This window comes from Pelobates fuscus, chromosome 1 (genome assembly GCF_036172605.1).
Source record: "Pelobates fuscus isolate aPelFus1 chromosome 1, aPelFus1.pri, whole genome shotgun sequence".
Taxonomy (NCBI): domain Eukaryota; kingdom Metazoa; phylum Chordata; class Amphibia; order Anura; family Pelobatidae; genus Pelobates; species Pelobates fuscus.
Window position 1 is genome coordinate 205,592,036 of NC_086317.1, and position 26,625 is coordinate 205,618,660.

Below are 26,625 nucleotides of genomic sequence, written 5' to 3' on the forward strand. Positions count from 1 at the left end.
CCTGCAGCTCTCTAATGATACGATTTAAGGCAGCCGCGAGGCCCCTTTTAGCGCGAGGACTTAGGCGGCCGCCTAAATCGCCTAATTAGAGAGCTGCCTCTGTCAAGCCCTGTTAGGCGACCCCTGTGAAAGGGTAATTCGACCCCCAAAAGGGTTGCGACCCCTAGGTTGAGAACCACTGCTCTAATCCAATCTGGAGTACGAAGATATTGTGCTGTAGAGTATAGCACTTTAGATTCTGGATATTTACACCCAGATTACATCTGGGTTGAGATAATTGGAGTCATGTTAATAGAATATAAGGTAGACATTTTTGTGGAAAAAAAGTACTATCAGATACAGTTGTGGGAAAAAGAAAGTAAACCCTCTTTGAATTCTATTGTTCTACATATCAGGACATAATAACAATTACCTGTTTCTTAGCAGGTCTTAAAATTAGGTAAATACAACCTCAGATAAACAACAACACTTGACATATTACACTGTGTCATAATTTATTTAACAAAAATAAAGCTAAAATGGAGAAGCCATGTGTGAAAAATGAATTACACCCAAACTGCTTCCATAGGATTTAAGAGGCTAAGTAGCAGACAAGTGCTGCTAATCAAATGCCCAGCAAGTGACCACCTCTGTAAAAGCCAAAGTTTTAGCAGTTTGCTGGTCTGGAGCATTCAGGTATGTGTTAACACAGTGCCAAGGAGGACATACATCAGCAATGATCAATGAGAAGCACTGTTGTTATACAGTGAGAAAGATTATTCAAAAGTGCAAAACGTTCAAGACAGTTGACGTCCCAGCAAATTCACCTCAGGGTTAGACCATACAATGCACAGTGGAATTGCAAAAAGCCCAATAGTTACATCTCAGACTCTACAGGCCTCAGTTAGCATGTTAAATGTTAAAGTTCATGACAGTACAATTAGAAAAAGACTGAACAAGTGTGGTTAATTTGTAAGGGTTGCCAGGAGAAAGCCTCTTTTCGCTAAAAAGAACATGGCAGCATGGCTTAATTTTTCAAAGTTGCATCAGAATAAACCACAAGACTTCTGGGGAAATGTCCTTTGGACAGACAATACTTAAAGTGAAAGTATTGTGAAAACACGGCATATCAGCACAAACATCTCATACCAACTGTCAAGCTGCACGTTGGTGGAGAGTTGATAGTTTGGGATTGTTTTGTAGACATAGGACCTGGGTACCGTGCAGTTATTGAGTCGACCATGAACTCCTATGTGTACCAAAGCATTGTAGATTCAAATGTGAGACCATCTGTCAGATATCTAAAGCCTTGTCTTAATTTAGTCCGGCACTGGTACAATGATCTTAAGCACACCAGCAAATCTATCATAGAATGGCTGAAAAAGAAAGTAATCAAGGTGTTGCAGTGGCCCAATCAAAGTCCAAACCTCAACCTGACTGAAATGCTCTAGAGGACTTTAAGAGAGCTTTGCATGAACAAAGGCCAGCAAACCTCAATGAACTGAAGCAATATTGTAAAGAAGAGTGAACCCAAAATTCTTCCACAACAATGTGAGAGACTGATAGTCATTAAACGATTACGTCACGTTATTGCTGCTAAAGATGGTTCTACAAACTTTTAAATCATAAGATGTACTTAGATTTTCACACAAACTTTCTCCATTTTGGCTTTATTTTAGTTAAATAAATGACATGGTGTAATATGTCATGTGTTGCTGTTTATCTGAGGTTGTATTTACCTAATTTTAAAGGGACAATATAGGCACCCAGACAGTGGCGGGATTCAAACGGTTCACGCAAACCTGTTGCTAAAATTTCACAAGTTCGCCGACATGGCACATGCCGAAACTGTACCACTTTAAATGCAGCATTCCGGAGTGCTCGCAGGACTGCGCCTCATCCTGCACAGACCTGCTGCCGCTCCTGCACGCTGTTCCTGTGCGAGTGGGAATATCTCCAGCTCTGCGTATTTGTTGGTGAGGAGGCAGAGGACATGCCACCCCAGTAAGCCTATATAACTAATCTGATCTGGAGTGGTGTGTTGATCTAATGGGTGCTGTGAGCTTTGGTGTTAAAAGGGTGAGGGGAGGGTGCGAGTTGGGGCTTCCCATGTGTGTAAATTTTGGAGTCTCAGTCTCATTACTCTCAGGCAGGGCATTAATCTGCCTGAGAGTAATGAGACTGAGACTCCAGAAATTTACAGGTGTATCTCTGTGCCCCAGCAGTTTACCCTGCTGCTGCCCTTGGTCTCTGCCATCAGACTTTCCCCTCCCTCAGTGGCCCTTGGCATTACTGTGTTGGCAGCAGGATGCAGACTCCAGCGATATTGGAAAAATAAAAAATATCAAACACTGCCACAGATCAGGGTATGTCTACCCCCCACATCCTGTGTGTCTAGGGATTCCAAATCCCCTAGCCACCTCCCCATAAAAAAATAAATTATCCTACCTACCCTAATAATAATGAGGGAGGGGCAATAAATCCAATACCTGTAAAAATACAAATATTTAACCATCTGAATTGTTCTTGCTTTTAATTCTTTTGTTTTACAGCCGCAAAAAAGGCCAAATAAAAACACATAATTCCTTGACATTAGTATTGAAAATGTAAAAAAAAAAAAAAAGTTTTGTAAAACAAACAAACAAAAAAATTAAAACCCTAAACACACAATAACATTAATCCATCTTTACCCATTGAGGGCTCTGCAAAGACTGAGCTTTGATAGGGGGAAGGCCTTTATAAAGACTTTCCCACTCTTTGTCAGCTATTGCATCACGTGGGAACATTTCTCACACTATGCAATATAAGTACGAGCGCTCAGATTGATTGGCTAGTAAGCCAACTCATCAGAGCTCTCTGACTGCCAAGTCTTGAGAGAAGTGATTTTTTCCTACTTTGCCGGTGGGAACATAAGGAGGTGAAATAACTACATTACAGTAGTATAGGCTTTTTATTTATGAATTATTTTTTTAAACTTTTTTAATGTGGTGCTTGGCTAGCAGAGTTTTTAACTATTTGCCCGCTGGCTGCTTGTGCTGCCTATAGGCAAATAGTTTTAATTTTTTTTTTTTTTTAAATCCAGACTGGGATTTGTAGCATTCCGTCCAGATTTCATTCATTAAGTGAATAACCCTCAACAGCCTCTATAGTCCTCCATGCTTCTGTGCAGTGAGTGAAGCAGAAAAAAATCATAAAGAGTTATTCACCAGATTTTGTCTGGTAAAAATGACCAAATTCCAAGCACAAGTCTCAGATTTACTAGCCAAATATGGTCAGGATTCGGTCATTCCGACCTATTCTATAACATTTCAGATATTAGTGATTTTCCAAACTCATCCGAACCAATCTACAGCACCGGTATCGGAAATCTATCAACGACTGCATGGTGCCGAAAGATAAACTGAATGCATCTAGTAGGATGGACATTCACAAATTATCATAAATTGATTTTTGCAAGTGAATTGATCATTTGAAGAACTATTCGCCCACTGACTGCTAGCAGCCAGCTGGGAAATAGTTAAAAACCTTTAATACTTCCAGGGTTGCGTGGTGCCTGGCCAGTTCTTGCTAACCAGCTGCCACATTAAAAAAAAGTAAAACATAAAATAAATGGAAATCCTATGGTGGTCAGTAAGTATTGCTATAATGGAGGTCTTGTACCCACCTGCCGGGGGCATGTTTATTAAACATTTAAGACTCTCTCCCTCCCTCCCCCATAGTTTTAATAATTAACCCTGGCTGTGAGGGCTGCCAGTGTACAAACAGTTCTAGTCTTTTTAAATCGAGCCTTGATTTGTCGCATTTATCCTGGATTCGGTTCGGGGCCATTCTGACAGTGAATAACACTAATAGAGATATATTAAAATATGGGAGTTGAAACATTTATTTTAACCCCAGAAAAGTAAACCTAATAACAGCACCCAGAATACAGGACCATTGTTTGGGTTTCACATCTGATAAAGATGGCATAATGAAGTTGAGGAATTGGTGTGATTATGTAGGTCCCTAAATATTACTCCGTGAAATGGGTTTATGTTGTACAAAACGCTGCTGCATGTGCCTTCCAGCCAGGTTTAGGATGCCCAGTCACAGACTCCCTCCTATGCAAATGCCAGGCCTCGGAGAAGCACGCAAGGCCTCCGTCTCTCTCCGTTGCTCTTAGCAACCATTTACAACAGTCTGGTGACGTCACACCAAGGGATTTTCCTGGGTCCGCCCACTCTCAAACCGGTTCCTAACCAATATACCAATCCAAGCAGGTGGAATGCTTCGACGTCACGCCCAATCAGCAGGCGGCTGGGCGTGGCTCCCAACCGGAGCCCATCAATTGCATTCTACATAAGACGCGGTCGAATCGGTGTGGGGGTAAGGGGCGTGGCCGAGAGGCAATTTCTTCACACCCACGTGGCTGTTGGGGAGGATGGTGGGGGGTAAAGGTGCGCGGCTTAGGGTAACTGGGAGACAGGCTCCTCCCACTGACACGCCCTAAACACGGGCTGCTGTGACAGCGGGGTTATAGCGTTGTGAACCATCCAACTATTCTATATATACCGTATATATATATAATATGGGAGCATGCTCTATACAGTCACTATATATGGTATATACTATGGGAGCATGCTCTATACAGTCACTATATATGGTATAATATGGGAGCATGCTCTATACAGTCACTATATATGGTATATACTATGGGAGCATGCTCTACTCTATACAGTCACTATATATGGTATATAGTATAGGAGCATGCTCTATACAGTCACTATATATGGTATATACTATGGGAGCATGCTCTACTCTATACAGTCACTATATATGGTATATAGTATAGGAGCATGCTCTATACAGTCACTATATATGGTATATAGTATAGGAGCATGCTCTATACAGTCACTATATATGGTATATACTATGGGAGCATGCTCTAGTCTATACAGTCACTCTATATATGGTATATAGTATAGGAGCATGCTCTATACAGTCAATCTTCATATGGTATATACTATGGGAACATGCTCTATATTCACATATATGGTATATAGTATGGGAACATGATCTATATATAACATTTTGTCATTTGTATCATTCAATAGTAAATTCCCCCTTTCATAATTTTGTAAAGCGCTGCAAAATAATACCAATAATAATAATGTAGAATGCATGCAAACTATATTCCAGAAATATTCTGTCTGTCTCAGAATACATGCATGGAACATGTTTATGGGGACATCAAATATGCAATTTACTATTGCCGTATATGTATATGGGAAGCACACTCTGACAAATTTTCATATTTCACCAGGTTGAAATACCTGTGTATAAAGCAATGTATATTAGCTGTACATAATGTTTCCATGGTTACAGTGCCAATTTAAATATGTGGATCATGTTAGACTGCATATGCCAATTGACATTATTTTATTTGTAAGTATAAGACATCTTGCAGCTGTGACTTATTCACTGAACTAATTATTATTATTATTATTATTTTATTATTTATATAGTGGCATCAGACTCCGTAGCGCTGTACAATGGGTTGACTAACAGACATGTAATTGTAACCAGACAACTGGATGTACAGGAACAGAGAGGTGGAGGGCCCTGATTATTCTTTTTATAATTTTATATGTACCGGTACATAGTGAACATTGTGCCATGTAACGTTGTTAAAATTTGACATTAAGAGGACTAGATATATATATATGCCAGTGAATATTTCATTATAGTGAATGTGTGGAATATATATTTTACAAGCTTCCGGGAGATTCTTTTATATCATGTCTAAATGTTTTAGACCCCAGAAAGGGATGATCTCCCCAAAAAAGGTTTTTATTTTGTTCCAAAATTGTGTTAGTCCAATGAAAAAGGTATTACAAGATAGTAATTGAATTTGTTATTTTACATCAGCATCATTGGATGAATACAGCTACAATTTATATACATATATATTAGACACATTCACTCTAACACACACATATAATATCTCACAGTGATCACACTCCTCAGCCTAGTACAAAATCCCAGTCAGTCTCTCATGTAAGTGGAGGGGGGTGGAGGAGGAGACGAGCGAGGAGGAGCAAAAGCTGCATCTTATTTATTTATTTCTCTCTGTCTCGCTTGCTCTCTCTCTCTCTCTCTAAATGCTTAAGGTGAAGAGTGCAGAGCTAGCCGATCTCAACACATGGTTCAACCCATCTCTGTCCCAGGAGGAGAAAGACACAGAGAGCGAGTAAGCAAGAGAGAGACTCCCAGACAGAGATAGAAGAAGCAGAGAGGAGCATCTTGATACTAAACCGTCCAAAGCAGGTGTGAAACACATCTCACACCCAGCCTACCACTCTACTATTGAGGGTTCCTGACTGATCCCTTCTCTGTGCTTTCTGTCCAGACCTTTGGATTTGGGGGGGGAGGACGCACCCCGTTATTACAAACTGTTCACCACCAAAATGACAATGAGCTTATCAGCATCTCACTTTGTACCTGCAGCATCTCCCCACGTGTGGCTCCTGGTTGTAGTAGGGGAGCACGCATGAGGAATTAGAGAAGGGGGTTGCGCATTCTGAACTGACCAAGGCAAATAAAAACCCAATATTATAAAGGTGTAATCTGGAACCATCAAGAATTCCCAAGACAAGGAGAGAGGAGCAATGAATTTATTTCTTATTAAAGACTGATCTGTAAATTAAAAGGGGGGCTGGAATTTTTACATCCTCCCCCCTACACACACACACACACACAGCTTACAGCCTGCAAAATTTGGGGTTGGAAGAATGATTTGCCTCTGAATTTTAATAGGATTCCCCTTCATATATCTAACATCTGTTGCTGCAAACGACTGAGAATAGACACCTTTTTGGACAGATTTCAAACACACCTCCCTTTCTTTTAAACGTACAGAAATCTCTTTATAGATCGTATCTGGAATTTACATTTTTGGCAAATGTACCGGCTTCTATTTAACTGTTGCTGTCCTCAACAGAAGAAAAAATGTCAGAAATATTTCAAGATTTGTGCTCTTAAGACAACATTCTCAAAGCTATACAACAGCATCCTACTGCAATGAATTGACATAAATATAGTGATTATTTTTTAAATCATTAAATATTTTATTGAAAAGACACACATATATATACATATAAATATATATATGTAACAGTCTGATAACTGCATATGCAGGCTGCAATTTCTTAGCAAATACATTTGCAATATTTATTACGATTAAGAAGGCAATTACAATTTGTCGTTCAAGTACTTACTGATATTTGAGTAGGATTTATCATTTGCCCTGCTATTATTTTTTGCCCTTTAAAACAAGCTAATTTATTAAATGTATTTGGAGAAATAGCCCACTTATGCAAAGTCTAAGTTATACATTTCAAATAAGTACTATTTTTTTTTTTTTTTTTTTTTTTAAAGATATCTTTTAAATTAAGTATATTCTGTAAACAGAATATTATTTCACTCCCAAAGGATTGCTTATATAAAGTGGGTCTTCTTATCCTTTACATGCAAATATATTTGCCATTTTCTTCCATATAGGTTATTTTATTCAACCACAGAAATCTTTATTTTTTTTTTTTAAATACATTAATTATTTCCCCCATCAAATTTTACATTCAGCCTCAAGTTTTGCCATTTTTATTTCTGGAACTGAAATGAGGATTTCATTTTGCACCATTTTTCATTGAATGAGAAGAGAAGGTTATTTTTGGGAGCCATTGCAATGGAGAAGTTGGAAGCCGAGTCAGATGTTGAGCCACAGGGTCGCCCTCGCTCCTGCACCTGGCCTCCTTTGCCGGACCCTTCCTCTGATATTCCTTTGCCCCCTCCTGGTCTTGATCCAGGGCAGATGCGTAAAGCGAAAAGTTCACGCAGGAATGCTTGGGGCAATTTGTCCTATGCAGATCTCATCACCAAGGCCATAGAGAGTTCCCCGGAGAGGCGCTTGACCCTATCTCAAATTTATGACTGGATGGTTCGTTTTGTCCCTTACTTCAAAGATAAGGGTGACAGCAACAGCTCTGCTGGGTGGAAGGTGAGAACCTAGCAGGACAGCATGAGGGAATGAGGGGTCCTGCCAATAAATAAGGGTGGGAAGTTATGGGTGTACATTAATGTTCATTACTGGCAAGGGCATGTGTTTATAAAATAGTTACTGTGTAAGGACACATGCATGTATGGCATGTACTGGCTAGGGCAGATGATGATAAGTAGGGGAATGCTGGTTCTTTTAATAGATGTTTTAGATGTAGATGTTTTAATAGATGTGTGAAAGTTGTTTGAGAATTGTGGGTAGGTTTTGGAGGCTTGTTTATTGACTGTATTGTCCAATGTAGGCAGTTGGTGGTCACTGCTGGGGAAACGGAAAGGTGTGTGTATTAGAATGTTCATTGGGGTTAGGGCACTTGTTGCTTTGGTATAAGATAAGGGACAATGAGAATGCAGGGTGCATTATGATTTGGATTTCCCTTTAGTGTAATTCATGGAAATGGGGAATAATGTGTATATGTATGTATGTGGGATACATAGAGTTGATAACTCTGTTTGAGAAAATATAATAAGAATGGAGGTATTGACTCTACTATTTTTTTTTGTCAGTATTTCAGAAAATAGTAAGATACATCAGTTATTGTTAGAAGGGAAAGCCTTGGAAGTAGCAGTATTATTGTCTGCCCTTACAGGTTGACAGATACTGGCAGTCCTAAATTCATGGTGGCTTCCTGAAATTCTTTGCATAGATTTCCATGTAACAGTATTTTTAGTGGGTTTGGCTACTCTCTAGACTAGATCTTTGTGGCAAACTGGAGGTAAATAATTATTCACATATTTTATAAGACATATTGCTCACTCTTACATTTGCACTATTCTAGCAACACGTAACTGGATAAAATTCAAACCCTCTACTTTTTCTTAGTTAAATATATCAATATAATATTATGCATGTTTGTGTGTAAAGGCTAGCCTTGTTATAACCATATTAGTAACTCATTCCTGGTCTTCATCAGCATAGAGGAGCCTATAAATACATCACTGTTCTATTGACATTTTCATATTCCAACACCCATTAACCCCTTTAGTACCAATGATATATAAAGATCGTTACAATTTGCTCTATCCTAATCTGAAAGGGATTAATTACCCTGTTACCAAGGCCTACTTTTATTAACTTGTTACCTTCCTCAAAGAAAGTAACTAAAAGCAACTAAACTATCATAGGTTTATGTCTCCATCCATTTCTTCAGCGTTTATTCACTAAATAGTGAAATGGTGAATTGAAAACAGAATTGCTAAATTTAGGCTAATATAGTTAAGCTGTTGGAGAATTTTTCTAAATCAGCTCTTTTTGCCTACATTTTGGAATTTCGTTTTTAGTTTGCTATTTTTATTATTATTATGGTTGGCATTTAAATAGCACCAACTTTTTCCACAGTGCTTTACAATAAAATAAAAGGGGGTATTTAATAACAAGTGAGAAAAACTATTAAAGAGTTTGACGGGAACAGTAGGTTGAGGACCCTGCTCAAACATGCTTACAATGCAGAGGATGTGGGTATAAAAAGACAAAAGGAATGGTAGCATGGGGGATAACAAGCAAGTGGGAAAGTGGAACCCCCTAATTAAATTGAGAGAGAGTTTGAGAAGTGACAGTTAGTCTGGGAGGTCATACACTTGATATGGGTTTTTAATAGACTTCTCATAGGATTAAAGGCTTGGGTAGAGTCTGATGGTAAGGCATGGCTGGTCCATAGGAATGGAAACATCAAAGAGAATATTTAGTGAATAAACCACTTGTCTACCTGCATTTTTCTAGAAATGTTAACGTGGGGTTGAAATATGACATGGGTCCATTTATATAGGTTAAAGTATTTATAAAGTCAGGTGCTATAACATGCTTCCTATCACCTTTTTTACCCCCACAAACTACTTTGTGCTTGGAAATTCTTCTAGACTTTACATAATATGTTTTATTTATAGATTTGTAGATTGCATGTTTAATAATGTACACATAATTAAATGAATTCTATCAGTTATGCTGAGGTTTTCCAGGATAATAAAGGTGAAAGGAAAAATAAAACAATGATTACTGCTCATGTTACAGGCAAGCCATTTTTACACGATACCCGTTCACACTTGCTACAATTTCTTTATCAGTTTGTAATAATTCAGGATTATGTTACATATTTAGATATACTGTCTGACCACTAAACTGTAGTTTCATACAGGCTGAAGATCTGTGTCTACTTTGTGTGTTCAAAGTGGTAAAGCATATAGTAGCTTTCCCCCAAATCTTTTAGTCACACATATCAATTAGCACCAACTTTTTCTTTGGAAAATGTAAATGTATTTGCATTATAAAAAAATACTCCGCTCTTTCTTTTTCATGATTTTTATCCCTATGTAATAGTCTTTACCTCTCTCTATCCTTTAGGCTTCACTTCTCTCTTCCTCTCCCCCTTCTCTCTCATTTATGCTGCATTACCTACTGAAGTGTCTTAGCTATTAAATGATGCAGTTTTATAGTGGCAAAAAAAAAAAAGGAGAGAGAAATACAGGCAGTATAACCCATGAGAATCTGTGATTTCACTACAGCTCGACATGGATGCTGTGCCTACCATGGCAGTGTGATATAGTAAAACATGGGCTATTGGATGTGGAGGCCATGCTACCTAGTTCAGTGTGACAAAGGGGCACGTGAAAATGCGCTTTAGAAGTAGATATTGTTTCATCCACTGCTGGCTGGCACAGAGACTAAGAAAGAAGGGAGCAATGAGACTTTCTGTTATTGCCATAAGTGTGTGATACTGACACAAATCATTTATAGAACACATTGATTCTGCATCTCCAACTTCATTGAAACCGTTATATCAGAGTTATTGAACATAAAGGTTCTATCCTCTTTTGCTGGTTTACAAAACATGTAGCTATGGTACGTGGATTCTGCCTTAGTATTTGCAAGGTCACAAAGCTGTCTTCATGGAGTCATGGATTGTGTAGTTTATTCATCTTAAACTGACACAGGCTGTCCCTCACACACAAGATGGAAGATACATAGAAAGATGCTACAATAATGTCTGCCACAGACATTATTGTAAAACAGTTACACGTGTAAGATGACAGTGTTGACAAAGGTGTCAGAGATACACAAGAAATAAAGGTAAAATCATTAAGCATGTCTTCTTTCCATCAAAAAGTGACATAGACTCTGATTATGTGGACATTGACTGGGGAAATCATAGGTCCCACTTTTACATGGCAGAATAACAGTTAGAGGGCAATCTTCACACTGCACAATGGGAAATATGTGAAACAAAGGTCACATATATGTAAAAGTGGATTACAGATCCATACCATTCGTTTGAGTCATATATATGTGGACTAGATGCATTGCATTCCTTCTAGCACAAGGCAGTACAGACACTAATTAAAAGGCGCTTGGTATTTGGGTAGTTTATCCATATGCACTGGAAGGTGACAGAGTTACATTTGTAGATTTAGATGTATTAGCAGATTGTCCCTTGTTTTTCAAAGTGACAGAGAAATATACAAGCAGTGTGTAAGCCTGTCCTCTGACTCACACTGCCAGGTGAGAGTGCACACCAGTCTCTCACTCCTAAGTAGATCAGTCTTGTAGGGATTAATGTTGGTACATTTTCTCTAACCAGTTTATTACAGATAGATTACAGCACAGAGAATTAGTGACAACCAGATAATTGTGTGTTAATATTTATAAAATGTTGTGTTTGTTAGTAACTATTCTCATCATCGTTATGCTAACTCTTGGATTTTAATATCAATATCTTCATTATCAGTTAACCAAAAGTCCTAAGTTATCCTACTAAGTTTCTTTTTTATTTTCTGCCTCTACTTTATTATTATATATAAAACAACAACACACTCCACGGTGCTGTACAATGGGTACGTCATGAAAACACATTTAGACTGTAAATATACCAAACTCAGAAAGAGAAAAAGTGCCTGAGAGCTCCTGCCTATTGCAAATCCCATTATTAACAAGCTGAGAGTGATAGGATTTGTAGAGCAACATTCTCTGGGTGCATATAAACAGCCTATACCTATTTTGTATCATGTAGTTAGCCATTTTTATTATCTAGTTACTTGGCATCACTCTGCACTTTTGCACATTCAGGGTCCATGGGTCCCTCAATGATAACTTATCACCACTTTTACCATTTCAAATAATGTTGCTTTTTAAAAGTGATACTTATTATACACTACTGCTTATCCTTTAACAGGCTATGCATCTAGCATACTTTTATAGTGCAGCATTCACTATAAGAGGTCACAGGAGGACAGTGTGAGGATATTTTTGGGTTTATATCGGGACATCTCTGTCTTTTATTATGTTCCCTGTTCAGAGCAGCTCTTGACTTTTAACACATTGTGAAATAAATAGTTTCACGTAATTGTGATGCGGGAATGATTTCCTATTGCATAGTTCCCATCTGTATTTCTTCTGATAGCAACTGCAACAGATTCATGCTATGTTGATCATATGTTTTACTATCACTTTCAAGGAAAAACAAAGTCATATAGTTCTATGTGTAACAAGAACAAAAAAGGATATATTTTATATACCCTTCAGTTTCACTCCAGGAGGAAGTTCTGTGCTTGCTCCTACTGATGATTTATACATTTTACATTTCCACATTTCCATTCGTTATATTTGATTAGGCAGGAATATTTTGTCTGCCATAGAATTATAATATTATACTGTCACCCCATTAAAAAACAAAAACGAGTATTTCGTAAAGATAAGGATAAAAACTATATGAAGTAGTCAGATTGAGTATGTTTGCACTGAAATTTCAGAGCAATACCAACACAGTAAAATAAATTTCATAAGAGAAAGTAGGGACTACTTTTCTTATGTATATTTACAATGCCTGACAAAACCTGACAAAAGGTAGAGCTAGTGACGGCTGAGAGAAGAAAGGCATTATCTTGCGCGATCTGCATAGACATCATTGTTGTTCTCTGATCCATGCGCAAGAGTACAACACTGACATGGGCTCCTGGCAGATGAATCGTCAGGAGCTAGTGAGGATCTACTGAAAAAAGATGGTGCCGTGAAGGACAATTCCAGGTAAGTAAAATTTACCTTTCTCTGCACCCCCAGGCCACTGTGCGCAAGCGGTGAAGTCAACATTGCGGGTTTTTGCATATTGACCCCACCATGTGACAGCTACTTTAACCAAAAAAGGTACATTTTATATTTCTGCTAGAGTCAAAGTACATCCTAAGGTCTATATGTAATTATTACATAACTTGATGGATGACCACAGAAGGATGAAAAGCCAAGCTGACCTTGCAGAGATTCAAACATGTGACTACTCTATACACTATATATTTTTATTCATTAGGTAGAAATATTCCATTCTCCTTCTTTGTCCTATGTATTATTTCATTAAACAGAAATAATTACACCTCCATATCTATATACATGAAATACAATGTACAAAAATACAAAAAAAGAACCACAAATAGTGTAATACTATTAAACACCATAAAAAAGGTTTGGAGATATATTGCACTCACAAACTGGAATTTGATAGCGTGCATATAGCAGATAAAATACTGCTGCACCTTCTTTCCTTTACTCCATCTCTGAATATATAAAGGGAAAGAAAGGAGAGACAAATACATAGTATACAACTGTATATGAATAAAATCAAAATGGATTACAGGTTGCGCTCACAAGATAAAATCAATAGATAAGCTCATCAGAATTAACACTTCACCCAGTCCTCGTTTCGTCCAACTAGGGGCATCATTAGGGACTCTACAGCATCTCTTGATTTTATCTTGTGAGTACAACCTGTAATAAATTTAGATTGTATTCATATACAGTTGTACACTATGTATTTGTCTCTCCTTTCTTTCCCTCTATATTCGGAGATGGAATCACAGTACACTGCACCTTGAAGGTAGGTATTCCCAACAGTCCCACTGAAACTTAAAGGACTGTTGCTGTAATAGTTATGATGCTTGACGATGTAATGTTTTCCAGGAGAGTCCTGCCCTCCCATTGTAAATAGTTAAACCATTTTGAAATGTTTTAACTTCTTACCTGTGGTCTGCTGGGTGCCCCTCTGTGCCTCCATTGCTAACGAGACAGAAGCTCTCTGAGCTATGCCTGGAATTTTACCTAATTGACTGGCAATATTTAGCTGATGCCCTCAGCCAATGAGCTAGCCCTGCTAACAGAAGTGCCAGCTTGGTAAACAAGATGTAGTAGTTATGGTGCATGGATCACTTAAAGGATCACTATATTCTTAAAGGATCACTATATTCACCATAACCACTACTGCTTAATGCGGTGGTATTGTGTCTATAGCCTGTCCCTGCAGACTTTTCAATGTAAAAAAAAATCTCCTTTTCAGAGAAAAGGCAGTGTTTACATTGCTGCCTAGTAACACCTCTAGAGGCTGTCACTCAGATGGCCACTAAAGTGTCGCCTATCTCAGTGCTGCACAATGTGCAGCACCTGCATTCAGCATCTCCATGCTCTGCATGGAGGCGCTGCACGTTCCTCATAGAGATGCTTTTAATTGATTTAATGCATCTCTGAGGAAATGCTGACTGACAATTGATGATCAGTTATGGAGGTGGGCCAGCTCTGGCGAGACCGGCACGGCGCTGGTAAAAAGAGGAGTAAAAGCATCATTCCCATGCGATCGTAGGGGGCTGGTGACCTAAAAACACACAGTCAGACACACACGCTGACAGACAGTCAGACACACACGCTGACAGACAGTCAGACACACACGCTGACAGACAGTCAGACACACACGCTGACAGACAGTCAGACACACACGCTGACAGACAGTCAGACACACGCTGACAGACAGTCAGACACACACGCTAACAGACAGTCAGACACACACACATACTGACAGAGACAATCAGACACACACTGACAGAGATAGTCAGACACACACACTGACATAGACAGTCAGACATACGCACATATTGACAGAGACAGTCAGACACACACTGACAGAGACATTCAGACACACTCGCAAAGTACTGTTAATACACTCAAATATATACACACACAAACATTCATACATACACACAGACAAATACACACGACAGATTCACAGATATAAAAGAACAAAAATACATGTTGTTTTAGTCACCCTCCTGTTTCCTAACTTTTGGGCTCAGGAGGGTGGCTTCCCTGGTGTCTAGTGGGATTAGGCAGCAGTAAGTGACAGGTTAGTGGGGCTGGCTGCAGCTGATGGGAGTAGGCAGCCGCTGTTTTTAGACTACCTCCTTTTTCCTCCCCCCTGTCTCAGCAGTTCTCTCTGTGCGCCAGGAGGAAGTGAAGGGAACTGTAATAACTTCCTCCCAGCGCTGAGGTGACGCGGGGGAAAGGACTGGTTACCGGTGTTCCATCGGCTTTGGGGCATGGGGGCGGGAGGTGGGCGGGGAGCAGGGGTGGGTATGCGGCATGTGGGCGGGGAGCAGAGCAGTGTTTATCTTGTATCCTGCAAGGTTAGCTTGCAATTCCCCTGCACGGGGATTGAGACAGAAGGAGGAGGGAGCGGGCTGACCAATCCCATATGCCAGGACAAAATATTTAGTCGCCATTGCGTCCTGGCGCCTAGTATTTGTCGAGCTCTGCACTATTGGACATTGTTCTTAACCTTCTCCCCCCCCCCAATTGCTACTAAATAGCAATATCATTAGTTTTTACTCGCTTACAATCCAATGCTGGGCAAAGTACACCCTTCCTAACGTCATGACTGCTATTACATGGTCCAATTGACTGACCATTTAGATCATTCAGAGGTGCATGCACACGCTCTGAACCGGCAGTGGCAGAAGGGAGCGGAATAGGGAAGGAGAGACTATGAGGCGGGAGGGCTTCTGTGAGGATGGGAGACATAAGACTCCCTTGGCAAGCAGATTACGTCCTTGTCAGCATTCAGCGCGTCCTGATGCAGACATTCTTTATGCACTGAATTGACATTAGGCAGCCTTTAGCTTCAGAGTTCTGGGCTGCCAAAAGTCACATAGAACAGGGGGTGCAACTAGCCCCTGGCACACAAGTGCAAATAACTATGGTTCTGCAGCTAAAACACAATCTGCACAGCCAGATTCCTAACACAATGACCACTTCAAAAAGGAGAGGTGGTCATGGACGTTGAAGTAACTTTTTAAGCCCTCTAATACAAATTCCACCTTTTGTTAGTCCATATAATGGCAACTTTTTTCACTTGTTCATGTGGACATGTTTAAAGTTAGTCAAGTATGCGCAGAAATCTTTTAGAAGTCAAAATTGACTACACTTTGCACCTCAAAAAGCAACACAATTTTACATAGTCCATTTCGTCTCATAGTGTCTTACTGAATCTCTAACTCTGTCTAGGCAGTGAGCGCTCTATGTTCCCCTGACTTTTGTATGGATGTTTAATATTGTGGCAATTGGGCAGGTTCTATGACTCTGACATTTTTTAATACTCAAGGATGAAGAAAAAAAAAAAGCCTCAATGTGCTGTAAGTCCCTCTTTTCTGTGATTCAACAAATGCTAGAAAACAATGGTCCATTATGGAACCCCTGCATTGTAAGCCCACTCTTAAGTTTTAGTAAATTATCGTCTTCCCTTCCCCCCAACACTCTACATTCGTCCTTTGCAGCATGATATAATAATTGGTGTCAGGACCTGGCAGCGAGGTGATGTGCCATTCTGAAGAGGCTAGCTGGGTAATTGAAGCAAAATTAGGCACCTGTGGTGAGATCCCAGAATGCTTTATGCCACTGCTAAAACAAAATATTCATAGAGAAGAAAAGATCAGAGGGAAAAGAAAGAAATTTGGTAGTGAGACAGAGTGAAAATGTATACACATTTACATAGTGCTTGGCCAATATACTCGGCCTGGAATCTTTTTTAATCTGCCCATTTTGGCATCCTACACTTCTTCCGTATTTGATCTTCAATACAGCAAACACAGCCAGCAATCATGTTTCTTTATCACCTTGGGCAAGATGCATGATACTGCTAACTCTTTAAAGAGTGGTGCATTTAAAATGTAGAAATCAAAATATTATTAAAGGCCTGATTAAGAAAGACTAGATGATGAGAAAAACACATATTAACGGCTGTGACAGACATGTGATGTCAATAGAGTGGAAATTATTAAACGTGTAAACATTTTATCTCTACCATGCATTTATATTATATTTATATTACTTCTTCTTGCTTGTGTAAATTTGATGTTCTCCTGTATGGTATCATTAATTGGTTTAATTTGGTTACTTATACGTATTCTTTGAAACACATAAGTGGTTATTCAAGTAAAAAGTTCTGGGAATTCAAAGTGAATACAATGTGAATTTCAAAATTTGGACCATTATAGCAGAATTAGCAAAAGTCTTCAACTTAGTCTTGTTTTTTGTTTGGCTATTTAGACCTTAAATGTGAAAGTCATTTTGAATTCACTTTGAACTTGAATTGCCGGCAATAATAACTTTAGTGAATAATCATGTAATTGGTTATCCACATTAAAAAGTTGGAAAATACTGTTCTAGTATCTAATGTTAATTTTTTTGACATTAAATTAATAGACAGAGGAAGTATATTACTCCTGGAACGGATCACTCCTGCAGAGGTCGTGCATATGTATTCTACATGCACTACTATTTAGTAGATATACCCCAATGAAAACACGTGTGCATTTAATTATGCATTTTTTCCATTGGGAATATATCTAAAAACAGCACAATCACATCACTGGCAGGCCCTCCTTTATCCATCTCGCACTGGCATCTGGCTTCTCGGGACACCAATGTGGGGGTTATGCATATTCAGATTCTATTTGTTTGCTCTGATGTTAGTAAGTATGGTGATCCAGAACTATATATTTTTTTTTTTATATTTGACAATGATTATTGGTTTTGGGATACAGAAAAAAAAAAGGGAGGTTAGGGGGGGAAATAATAATGGTGTCCTGCATGGGTATCACTCTTTTCTCTCAACGTGTGCTGTCTCTTTATTACTAGACCAATGAGTGGTGCCTAAGTTGCTCTACATGATAGGGCAGCATATCCTTGACATGGACTGTAGTTGTGTGTATGTTCCGCTACTTATTGTGTATCATTAGTTTTAATTGCGTGTTTTTGTGCAAAATCATCCCATTTGGCTTTTGCTTCCAGGGTACATGGTGCGACGGCAAGATGTTTATGCGCCATGGACTCATACACCCAGTTTGTAGTGGACCCAGTACTATTTAGAATTATTTAATTAAAGAGACACTCTTGGTACCAATAAATGTCTTGCACAATGCTGCACCATAAGCCTGCCTCCTTAGCTACACTCCCATATGCCAGAACAAACTTCCTTATCAAAACATATGCACATAGTCTCAGCCCCAACAGCAGTGAATGGCTTCAATGTGTGTGCTCTCCTCTCCTGATGCAGGTTGTTTTGTGGTTCAGATCATTCAATACTTTCAGTGGATGAGCTGCGTGCATACATTTTTGATAACAAAGTATATTTCTGGACCGAGGAGGTGTGACTAAAGAGGCAGGCTTATTGTGCATTTATTGGAGCCCATAGTGGCCCTTTAACCCCTTAAGGACACATGACATGTCATGATTCCCTTTTATTCCAGAAGTTTGGTCCTTAAGGGGTTAAAGTTCTTTGCTCTATTAAAATGTGTTATATTGCCTACATTTAATAAATACATTAAATGCAGAATAATCAAGTTAGAGGGCCACACCATCAGGTGAGCTTAAATTAAACTCTGCTTCCTAGTGTTCCCTTATTAATAATGCTTCCATACTGTGTGGGCACTTAATAAACATGCTTGCATAGATTTCTGTTCTAAGGCACCTGAATAAAGATTATGAATGATAAGAAACTATATTTTTTATATTGTACAATATTAATGTCTATACAGTATCTCGTAAGCATGCTCATTGATGTAGAGGTAAAATCCCTAATTAAGAATGAATGCTGAATGAATGAAGAATGCTGCAATAGTTCACAGCTCTGCAGAGGCACTTACTCCTGCTAGTTTTGGTGTTAGAGCCAGACTTGGAAATCTGCATTCCGAAAGGTATATTCACATTCTTTTAAAAAACAATGAAGACATTTGAAATTTTTTATTGATTTCACTGTCATATTTTTTATGTCTCAAAAATAATTTCATTTGGCCCATAAATATTCAGTCTTTCCAAAGAGTTACGAGACAAGATATATTTTATCTCTATTTTTATTATTATTATTCTAATTATTATTATCATTATTAACATTCATATAGCAACATTTAATGCAGCGCTTTACAATCACACAATAGGGTTGTTTAACCAGTAATTTACAGACAAATATAATGTTACAAGACAAGAGGTAAAGAAGACAATGCTCAACCAAGTGTACAATCTAGGTATCTATATATACCTCTGTTTTTTTTATAAAATCATTTAAAATACATTTGTCTGTTCATGTACCTCTTTTTAATTTGTTAGATGTCCTGGAACAGTAGATTATATTACCATTTGCAGTTTTGTCCTTACTTTATGTGTGCTACTGCTTACTATGGTGTTGTTTTGTATTTTTTGTTTAGTACGGAATAGGGCATGGGGGCTTAAAAACACATCATTTGGCAAGTGTAAGAGAAATAGCCGCTCAAAATAACCCCACAAAATGCATTAGTTTTACCCTCTAAGTGGTTATGAGCAGAAGCAAGATTTATTGTCTGTCATTAAAATTGGCCACTGGTAATTGCTTTTTTAAAATATATATTTATTTATCTGAGTATTTGCGGATATTGGGCCTGCAAATGCGTAGTAGAAATAATTGCGGTGCAATAGCAAGAATTTTCTAAATGTACCTGCTGCATGCTAATTAGCATAAAGCATACCAATACCAGGGAAATAAGCTTTGGATGATACAATTTCTTTTTGACGTACTTCAGGACCTCTATATTAAGAAGTGAATCTGTGGATAGTCTCTTAAAAATAAAAATGAATTTAAGTCCCCAGGACCTGTTAATAAGTGGGGAGTTTAACAAGGCGAATAACAATAATTATCAGTATTGTCCACCACACAATAGTAAGCATGAATGAGTTGACCTTCCCGATGCTGGCAAAGAGGTTGATAAGAGAACAATGAATACTCTAGCCTCATCCCTTGTGGTGCTATGGGATGAAGAGTCAATAATAACACTGTAATTTTACAATCAGATAGTCAGAGTTTGGGGATAGTGGATTATGTGACTGTGGGAAAATTAGGACAGAGGTACTAAATATCCCTTGATACATCTTGTAAATGGTTGGGAGGGGGAAACAATATTTGTTCTAGATTGTTTGGACAACTACCTTTCCCTAGAATGCATGAGAGCTTATTCTGACATAGGATCAGGAGGCTTGACATCCCTTTGCATTTTAATATAAGGAGTTGGACTTAAAAAGCCAGTGGCTCACCACTGCATTACTATATACACTGATCAGCCACAACATTAAAACCACCTGCTTAATATCATATAGGTGCCTCTCATGCTGCCAGAACAGTTTGAGACCTCTGAACTGTCCTGTGGTATCAGGCACCAAGCCATTCGCAACAGATGCTTTAAGTCCTGCAATTTACAAGGTGGGACCTCCAAGGATTACATTTGCTGTTCCAGCTCATCCGCCAAATGGTTCTTGGCATTGAGATCTTGGGAATCTGGAGGTCAAGGCAACACCTTGAACTCTTTGTCATGTTCCTCAAACAATAACTTTATAATTTATGCAGTGTGGCAGGGTGTGTTATCCCACTGAATGAGTCCACTGTCATCAGGGAACACTATTGCCATGAAGGGGTGTATGTAGTCTACAGCTATCTCTAGTTAGGTGGTACATGTCAAAGTAACATCGACATGAATGCCAGGACCAAAGGTTTCCCAGCAGAAAATTGCCAAGAGTATAACATTGCCTCTGCGACCTGCATGTAAAGTGAGGATTTGTGTTCTCTTAAATTGCAAGGAAAGGTGTAGAGAAGGGTAGCATGGACATTAGGTAATTTTTAAGAATATATACATACAATGGGTGGAATGGTTCTGTTCAGGGTAAAAGATGATGGTATGGAGGCAAATGGAATAACTGTGAAGATAAAATGGTATGCAAGCACCTAGTGCAATATCATACAGTATAATAATGTACAAACATAAGATGTATGATTCAGTACTCACAAGGAGGGAGCCAATAGATAATTGCCAAGAGTATAACATTGCCTCTGCGACCTGCATGTAAAGTGAGGATTTGTGGTCTCTTAAATTGCAAGGAAAGGTGTAGAGAAGGGTAGCATGGACATTAGGTAATTTTTAAGAATAATTTGTATGCATTTTCATCCTTTACTATGGTCAATGCAGAGGATGTTTTTCACTATGTTTCTCTATTGGGGTAGAACTTGCAGGTGGACATGTTTTTATTGCATACTTTCCCTGGTAGCTATGCTATCTCTGTGGATGGTGCTGACCAAAATTCCCATGGATGTCATTGTTGCTAGTGTATTATCCTGATAACAGCAAAGTCCTTTAAATGTCTGTAATAATATATGGGGATTACAATATTTGTATGACTTTGTATCCATTAGTCTCTATATATTTTATTTTTTATTTTTTTCCCATTATAGGACCTAAAGTTACTTTTAGGGTATACTTGAAATTTGAGGCAACGGTCTTTCTTTAGTTGCATACGATGATGACATTTCCTTTCCTAGTACAGCTACAGAATCCATATATTATTTACACCACAAGAGAGATTCTAGATTTGTTACTTACTTCTCCTGTAGTGGGAAAACTATGTTTCAGCCTAGCAGTGTAAATCTGCCACAAACTGTGAGTGGAATTTAACCTATATTTGCATGATGAGCAGGTTGTCACTGTATTCTATGTCTGCCATTAGTGCATACTTCTTTCCCAAGTTTTAAAGAAAAGTTGATTTTTTTTTGTTTAAAGTTTATTTGATTTTAATCAAACTAAATTAGAAGTAACGGATACAGTGTTATACATGAACTGAAAGCAACAATGCATCTTCTCCAATAGCAGAGTAAAACAACAAAATAAATCATACAAAAGGAAAAAAAAATAGTTTTTTAGAAACTGCAGTGTTTACATTGTAGGGTTAACTGCACCTGAAGTGGCTGTCTTCCTGCCACTAGACGCACTTGCCGGTCCCTAACCGTTTTACTCGATGAAACAATGTTGGACATCCTTGCACTTTGCTTGGTTCAATTTCCAATGGGGTCGTTTTAATGCTTGCATGGTGAGTGCTGTGCATTCACATTATGTTCTACCGTTGCCATGCTGTAGCAGGAGGAGGAGACCTAGCTAGTGCTGAGTAAAAACTCATTCATCACCAAATAGTGGAGGGGGAACTATTCAGTTACAAACAGGGATATTATAGTTAGGAATACAGATTTGAATCTTTAACCGATTGGAAAACAAGAACTATTCCAAAGTGTCTAACACATTTTTCAGTCATCTTATGACCATACTTCCCAACATTTCAAATGGACAAAGTGGGACACTTACATTTGAGGGGTGTGAGTAAGGTTGTGGCAAGGGAGACATTTTAGGTATCTCGCTGTAAACAATTTATACAATTAAAATGTATAAATGTATCGTATTCATAAAGACTTATTTCTAAACACATTTATTGTAGTTTAACCCCTTAAGGACCAAGCTTCTGGAATAAAAGGGAATCATGACGTGTCACACACGTCATGTGTCCTTAAGGGGTTAAAGACACATTACTGTGAGTAGTATTGCTCTGTTATAGACTCAGAAAAACTAACAATATAGAACTCCTAGAAAAGAGTGACATTAAGATAGAAAAGATGGACAGAGGGATTTGGTCCCAAAGCATGGACTGTCCCTCCTAAATCGGGACACTTGCGAGGCAAGTCTTATGTGTATAATTCCATATATGCATTGGGACGGGATGTCTTTGTGTGAGTTAATTTAAAAAAAAATAAAAATTGGTGTGTGTACTTTTATGTAATTTCTGTTTGCAAACACTCCTGTTAATACTTGATTTACATTTCTAATGTAACACTCTTGGCTAGGGTTCATAATCAATTATACAAGTTCAGTAACAAATCTAATATGGAACTGAATCATGTGGAATATTGGTATATAAATGCTAATGAACCACCACTATGACTGTTGTAATATATGTTCAAGAGCAACTGCCAGATGTGTCTTTTACACATTAGTACAATGCGTGAAAAATATAGGAGGGGGCCGAGGGACAGTGAGTAACCTAATACTTCGACATGGCCCTGAGTGTAAAGAGGGACTGACAGACAGTGCCTTGTCCACCATATATTTGTGGCAACTGCTGACTTTTGCATTTGCAATGAGTTGTATCACACCCTCAAAGCAAGATTCTGTGTAAGATTACGCAATATGGCTGACATGAACATTATCCTTAAGGCTCTCTGAGGCAATCAGTTGGGTTATGTGAGGGAAGAGCCAAGCTTTATCATTCCTCATGTTTTTCACAGTGATAAAAAATCCCTGCTTTGTATTGCATATTTTTTTATCAAAACACAAAGCTACAGGGCTACTGGATTTCAAGCTTTATTAAGTGTGTCTGCAATACGTGGTAGGAGTAAGTGAAGGCAAATTTGAGGGGCAAAACCCTTAGACAAGGCCTTCAATGGAGGACAGTCCTTGGTCCACCATATTATTTTGGTAACTGCTGGCATCCTTACTAAAATCCAGTGGCCAAGTAAAATAAATACTTAGCAAAACCCTAGTTTCTGCTGCATTTTAAACTTGACTAAGCATGTTCAACAATTAAAGGGACACTCCGTACCATAACAAAAATGTCCCTCTCCTCCTTTACTCAGTCAACGATAGTCACAGAGATTTACACAAGTTGCAGCTATAAGCCATTCTCAGCTCACTGTAAAATTAGAGAGATTCACATGTAAGCATCTCTTTTGCTTTATTATTCTGCATATTTTCCTACGTAATGCTTTAAAAATGAGAAAAGGTTAATGCCAGTATCGCATATCCATTTAATACCATATTTATTGGCGTATAACACGCACCTCGTTTTAAGAAGGAAATGTCCCACTCTCCCATAGTATTCCCCCCCTCATCCCATAGTGTAACCCCCCCTTTCCATAGTATTCTCCCCCCCTCCCATAGTATTCTCCACCCCCTCCCATAGTATTCTCCACCCCCTCCCATAGTGTTCCCCCCCTCCCATAGTGCCCCCCCCTCATCACATAGTGTTCCCCCCCTTCCATAGTATTCTCCCCCCCTCCCATAGTATTCTCCCCCCTCCCATAGTGTTCTCCCCCCTCCCATAGTATTCTCCACCCCCTCCCATAGTGTTCCCCCCTCCCATAGTGTCCCCCCCATATCACATAGTGTCCCCCCCTTTCCATAGTATTCTCCCCCCCTCCCATAGTGTTCTCCCCCCCTCCCATAGTGTCCCCCCCTTTCCATAGTATTCTCCCCCCTCCCATAGTGCCCCCCCCCTCATCCCATAGTGTTCTCCCCCCCTCCCATAGTGTCCCCCCCCCCCTTGTCCCATATTTACTTACCTGTCTTGAAGCGTGGGCCGGCTTCACAGCGCGCACCGCAGTACAGGAACTTCAATTTCAGGTTCCGGTTTCCGGCGGGACTGAAAGGAAGTGTGCACACTTCCTTTCAGTCCCGCCGGAAACCGGAACCTGAAATTGAAGTTCCAGTACTTTTCAGGGAGAAAAAGTGCGTGTTATACGCTGATAAATACGGTATATAACAAAGGGCTATGTTAGTACAAAAAAAGCACTTACAAGCATTATAATTCTTCTGGCTAGTTGAGTAAACCGAAGAAGAGGCTTAAGAAGAATTAGTCTGTTAAGTATGTGTTAGAATTTAAGTGCAACTCTATGTTTCACATAACTAATTGAATTCTTCCTGTTTTGGTGTATATGATACCTCCTCTATGTTCTCTACTTCCATGTGTTCACAGTACCTCTGCCCTTTTCTGCCTACAACTTTCCTTCTGTTTCCTCCGTATCACTCCTCTCTCCCAATCTTTGTTGGGGTAGTCACAGGGTTTGGTTTTGGCTTGAGACTTGATAATTGAAATCCTGTTTCTCTGGTTACACCTGTAAAACTGGCATGTCGCGGTATCTCTCTCAGAAAGATACGGGATAATGAGCAGGGTTAGAGTCAACCAACTAATGCAATTCTGGGGCACAACCTATTTCTAGAACTACCCACTTGATCTATGAAAATGTACAACTGTTGCAACCAACCCCTGCTACATATGCCACCAATGTCGTTTTGTGATACCTATCCTTTACACTTCTTACGTTATTGGACTGCAAATCCCATAAACCCCAAAATGCATGCTCTGTTTTTGTCTGTCAATGTTTTGTGTGATTTGTCTGCTGCAAACGTGAATGTGTAGGTTGATTTCCCTATGTCGTTATAGACAGTTTATTACGGTACTTCTTTTGGAAGTGTAACTTCTTGACTAGAAAGGTGATTCTAAAACCTTATTACTTTTTTGTTTCTGGGCAGTAATATATATTGATCTGTTGAGATGTCTGTTCACAAACACAGCTAAAAGTTAACTCACTACCTACAAGATATACTTTGGATAATATGCAGAGTATCCACAAGCATTATTTTATTGCAAAGTTAGTTAAGCATTTCAACTTGGGAGTATCTCAGTGCACACACCTTCTCTTCGCCAAGGTTCAAGTTTATGGAAGGAGATAGCAATTTTTTTTATGACCGCAGATAGACACCATCCCAGGCCCTATGCGAATATACTGTACATTTTTGATCGTTACATTAAGCAGTATTGTCTGGGCTTTCACCGGGGTAGTTTACATCAGGGTGATGATTCTAAATCTTTCTGATGACCAGATGTCTAGGCTACAAATTAGATGTAGATTTACAAGCATTCACTAGTTAAACTTTTGTGTCACCATAAAACATATTTCAAACCTTTAAAGTGTTAGATATGCCAAAATAGGATGTTAAAGGAACACTATAAGCACCATAACCACTAACCACTACAATCTGCTGTAGTGGTTAGGGTGCCAGCAATGCCTCCTAAAGTATGTAGTCAAAACATTGAGAACGGTTTGTACCTGGGGTCCTCGTTGCACCCGCCGTCAACTCAGTGCACAGCTTCCTGACTGCAGAGCAATGTCCGACTGTGCAGAGAGGCATCAAGATTGCTCACTTGATAGGATATTCTTCTGTTTTTGTAACTCAACATTTTTATTGTATTTTAGAAGTTTAGTAGTTTTGCATTCTGAAAATATCATAGTAGCATCTGTAAATTTAAAGTGGGCATAACACACAAAAACAAATATCCTGACAGGGCTTGATTACAAAGCATCGAACTGTTGCACACACCCAGCCTTAGACCGTGTCTCAAGAGTTTGGAAGTTAGTAGAGACATGAGCCTGTCAGATGTTGAATTCTTCTGAAAGGGAAAATACTACTGGAAAAGATGAAATTGGTGTATAGACCTGATTGGATCTGATAGTGGGTATTAAACTTGTGGGAAAATGTGTTCCACACTGGTTTGCTCAAATCACATTCCACTTAATCCAGAACGAATCTAATCACCAAGGATTTACCTGTGGAGCATTATTAATTAAATAAGACATC

General features: G+C 38.9%; 1 protein-coding gene across 1 annotated transcript in view; it reads left to right on the plus strand.

Moving 5' to 3' along the window:
- Positions 1-7,553: 7,553 nt before the first annotated feature.
- Positions 7,554-26,625, plus strand: part of FOXO6 (forkhead box O6) — a 42,188-nt gene continuing 23,116 nt past the window's right edge. The window contains exon 1 of the mRNA XM_063444453.1: positions 7,554-8,014. Within this exon, the coding sequence (XP_063300523.1) occupies positions 7,703-8,014 (312 nt within the window). The 5' untranslated portion in view covers positions 7,554-7,702. The remainder of the gene's footprint in view (positions 8,015-26,625) is intronic.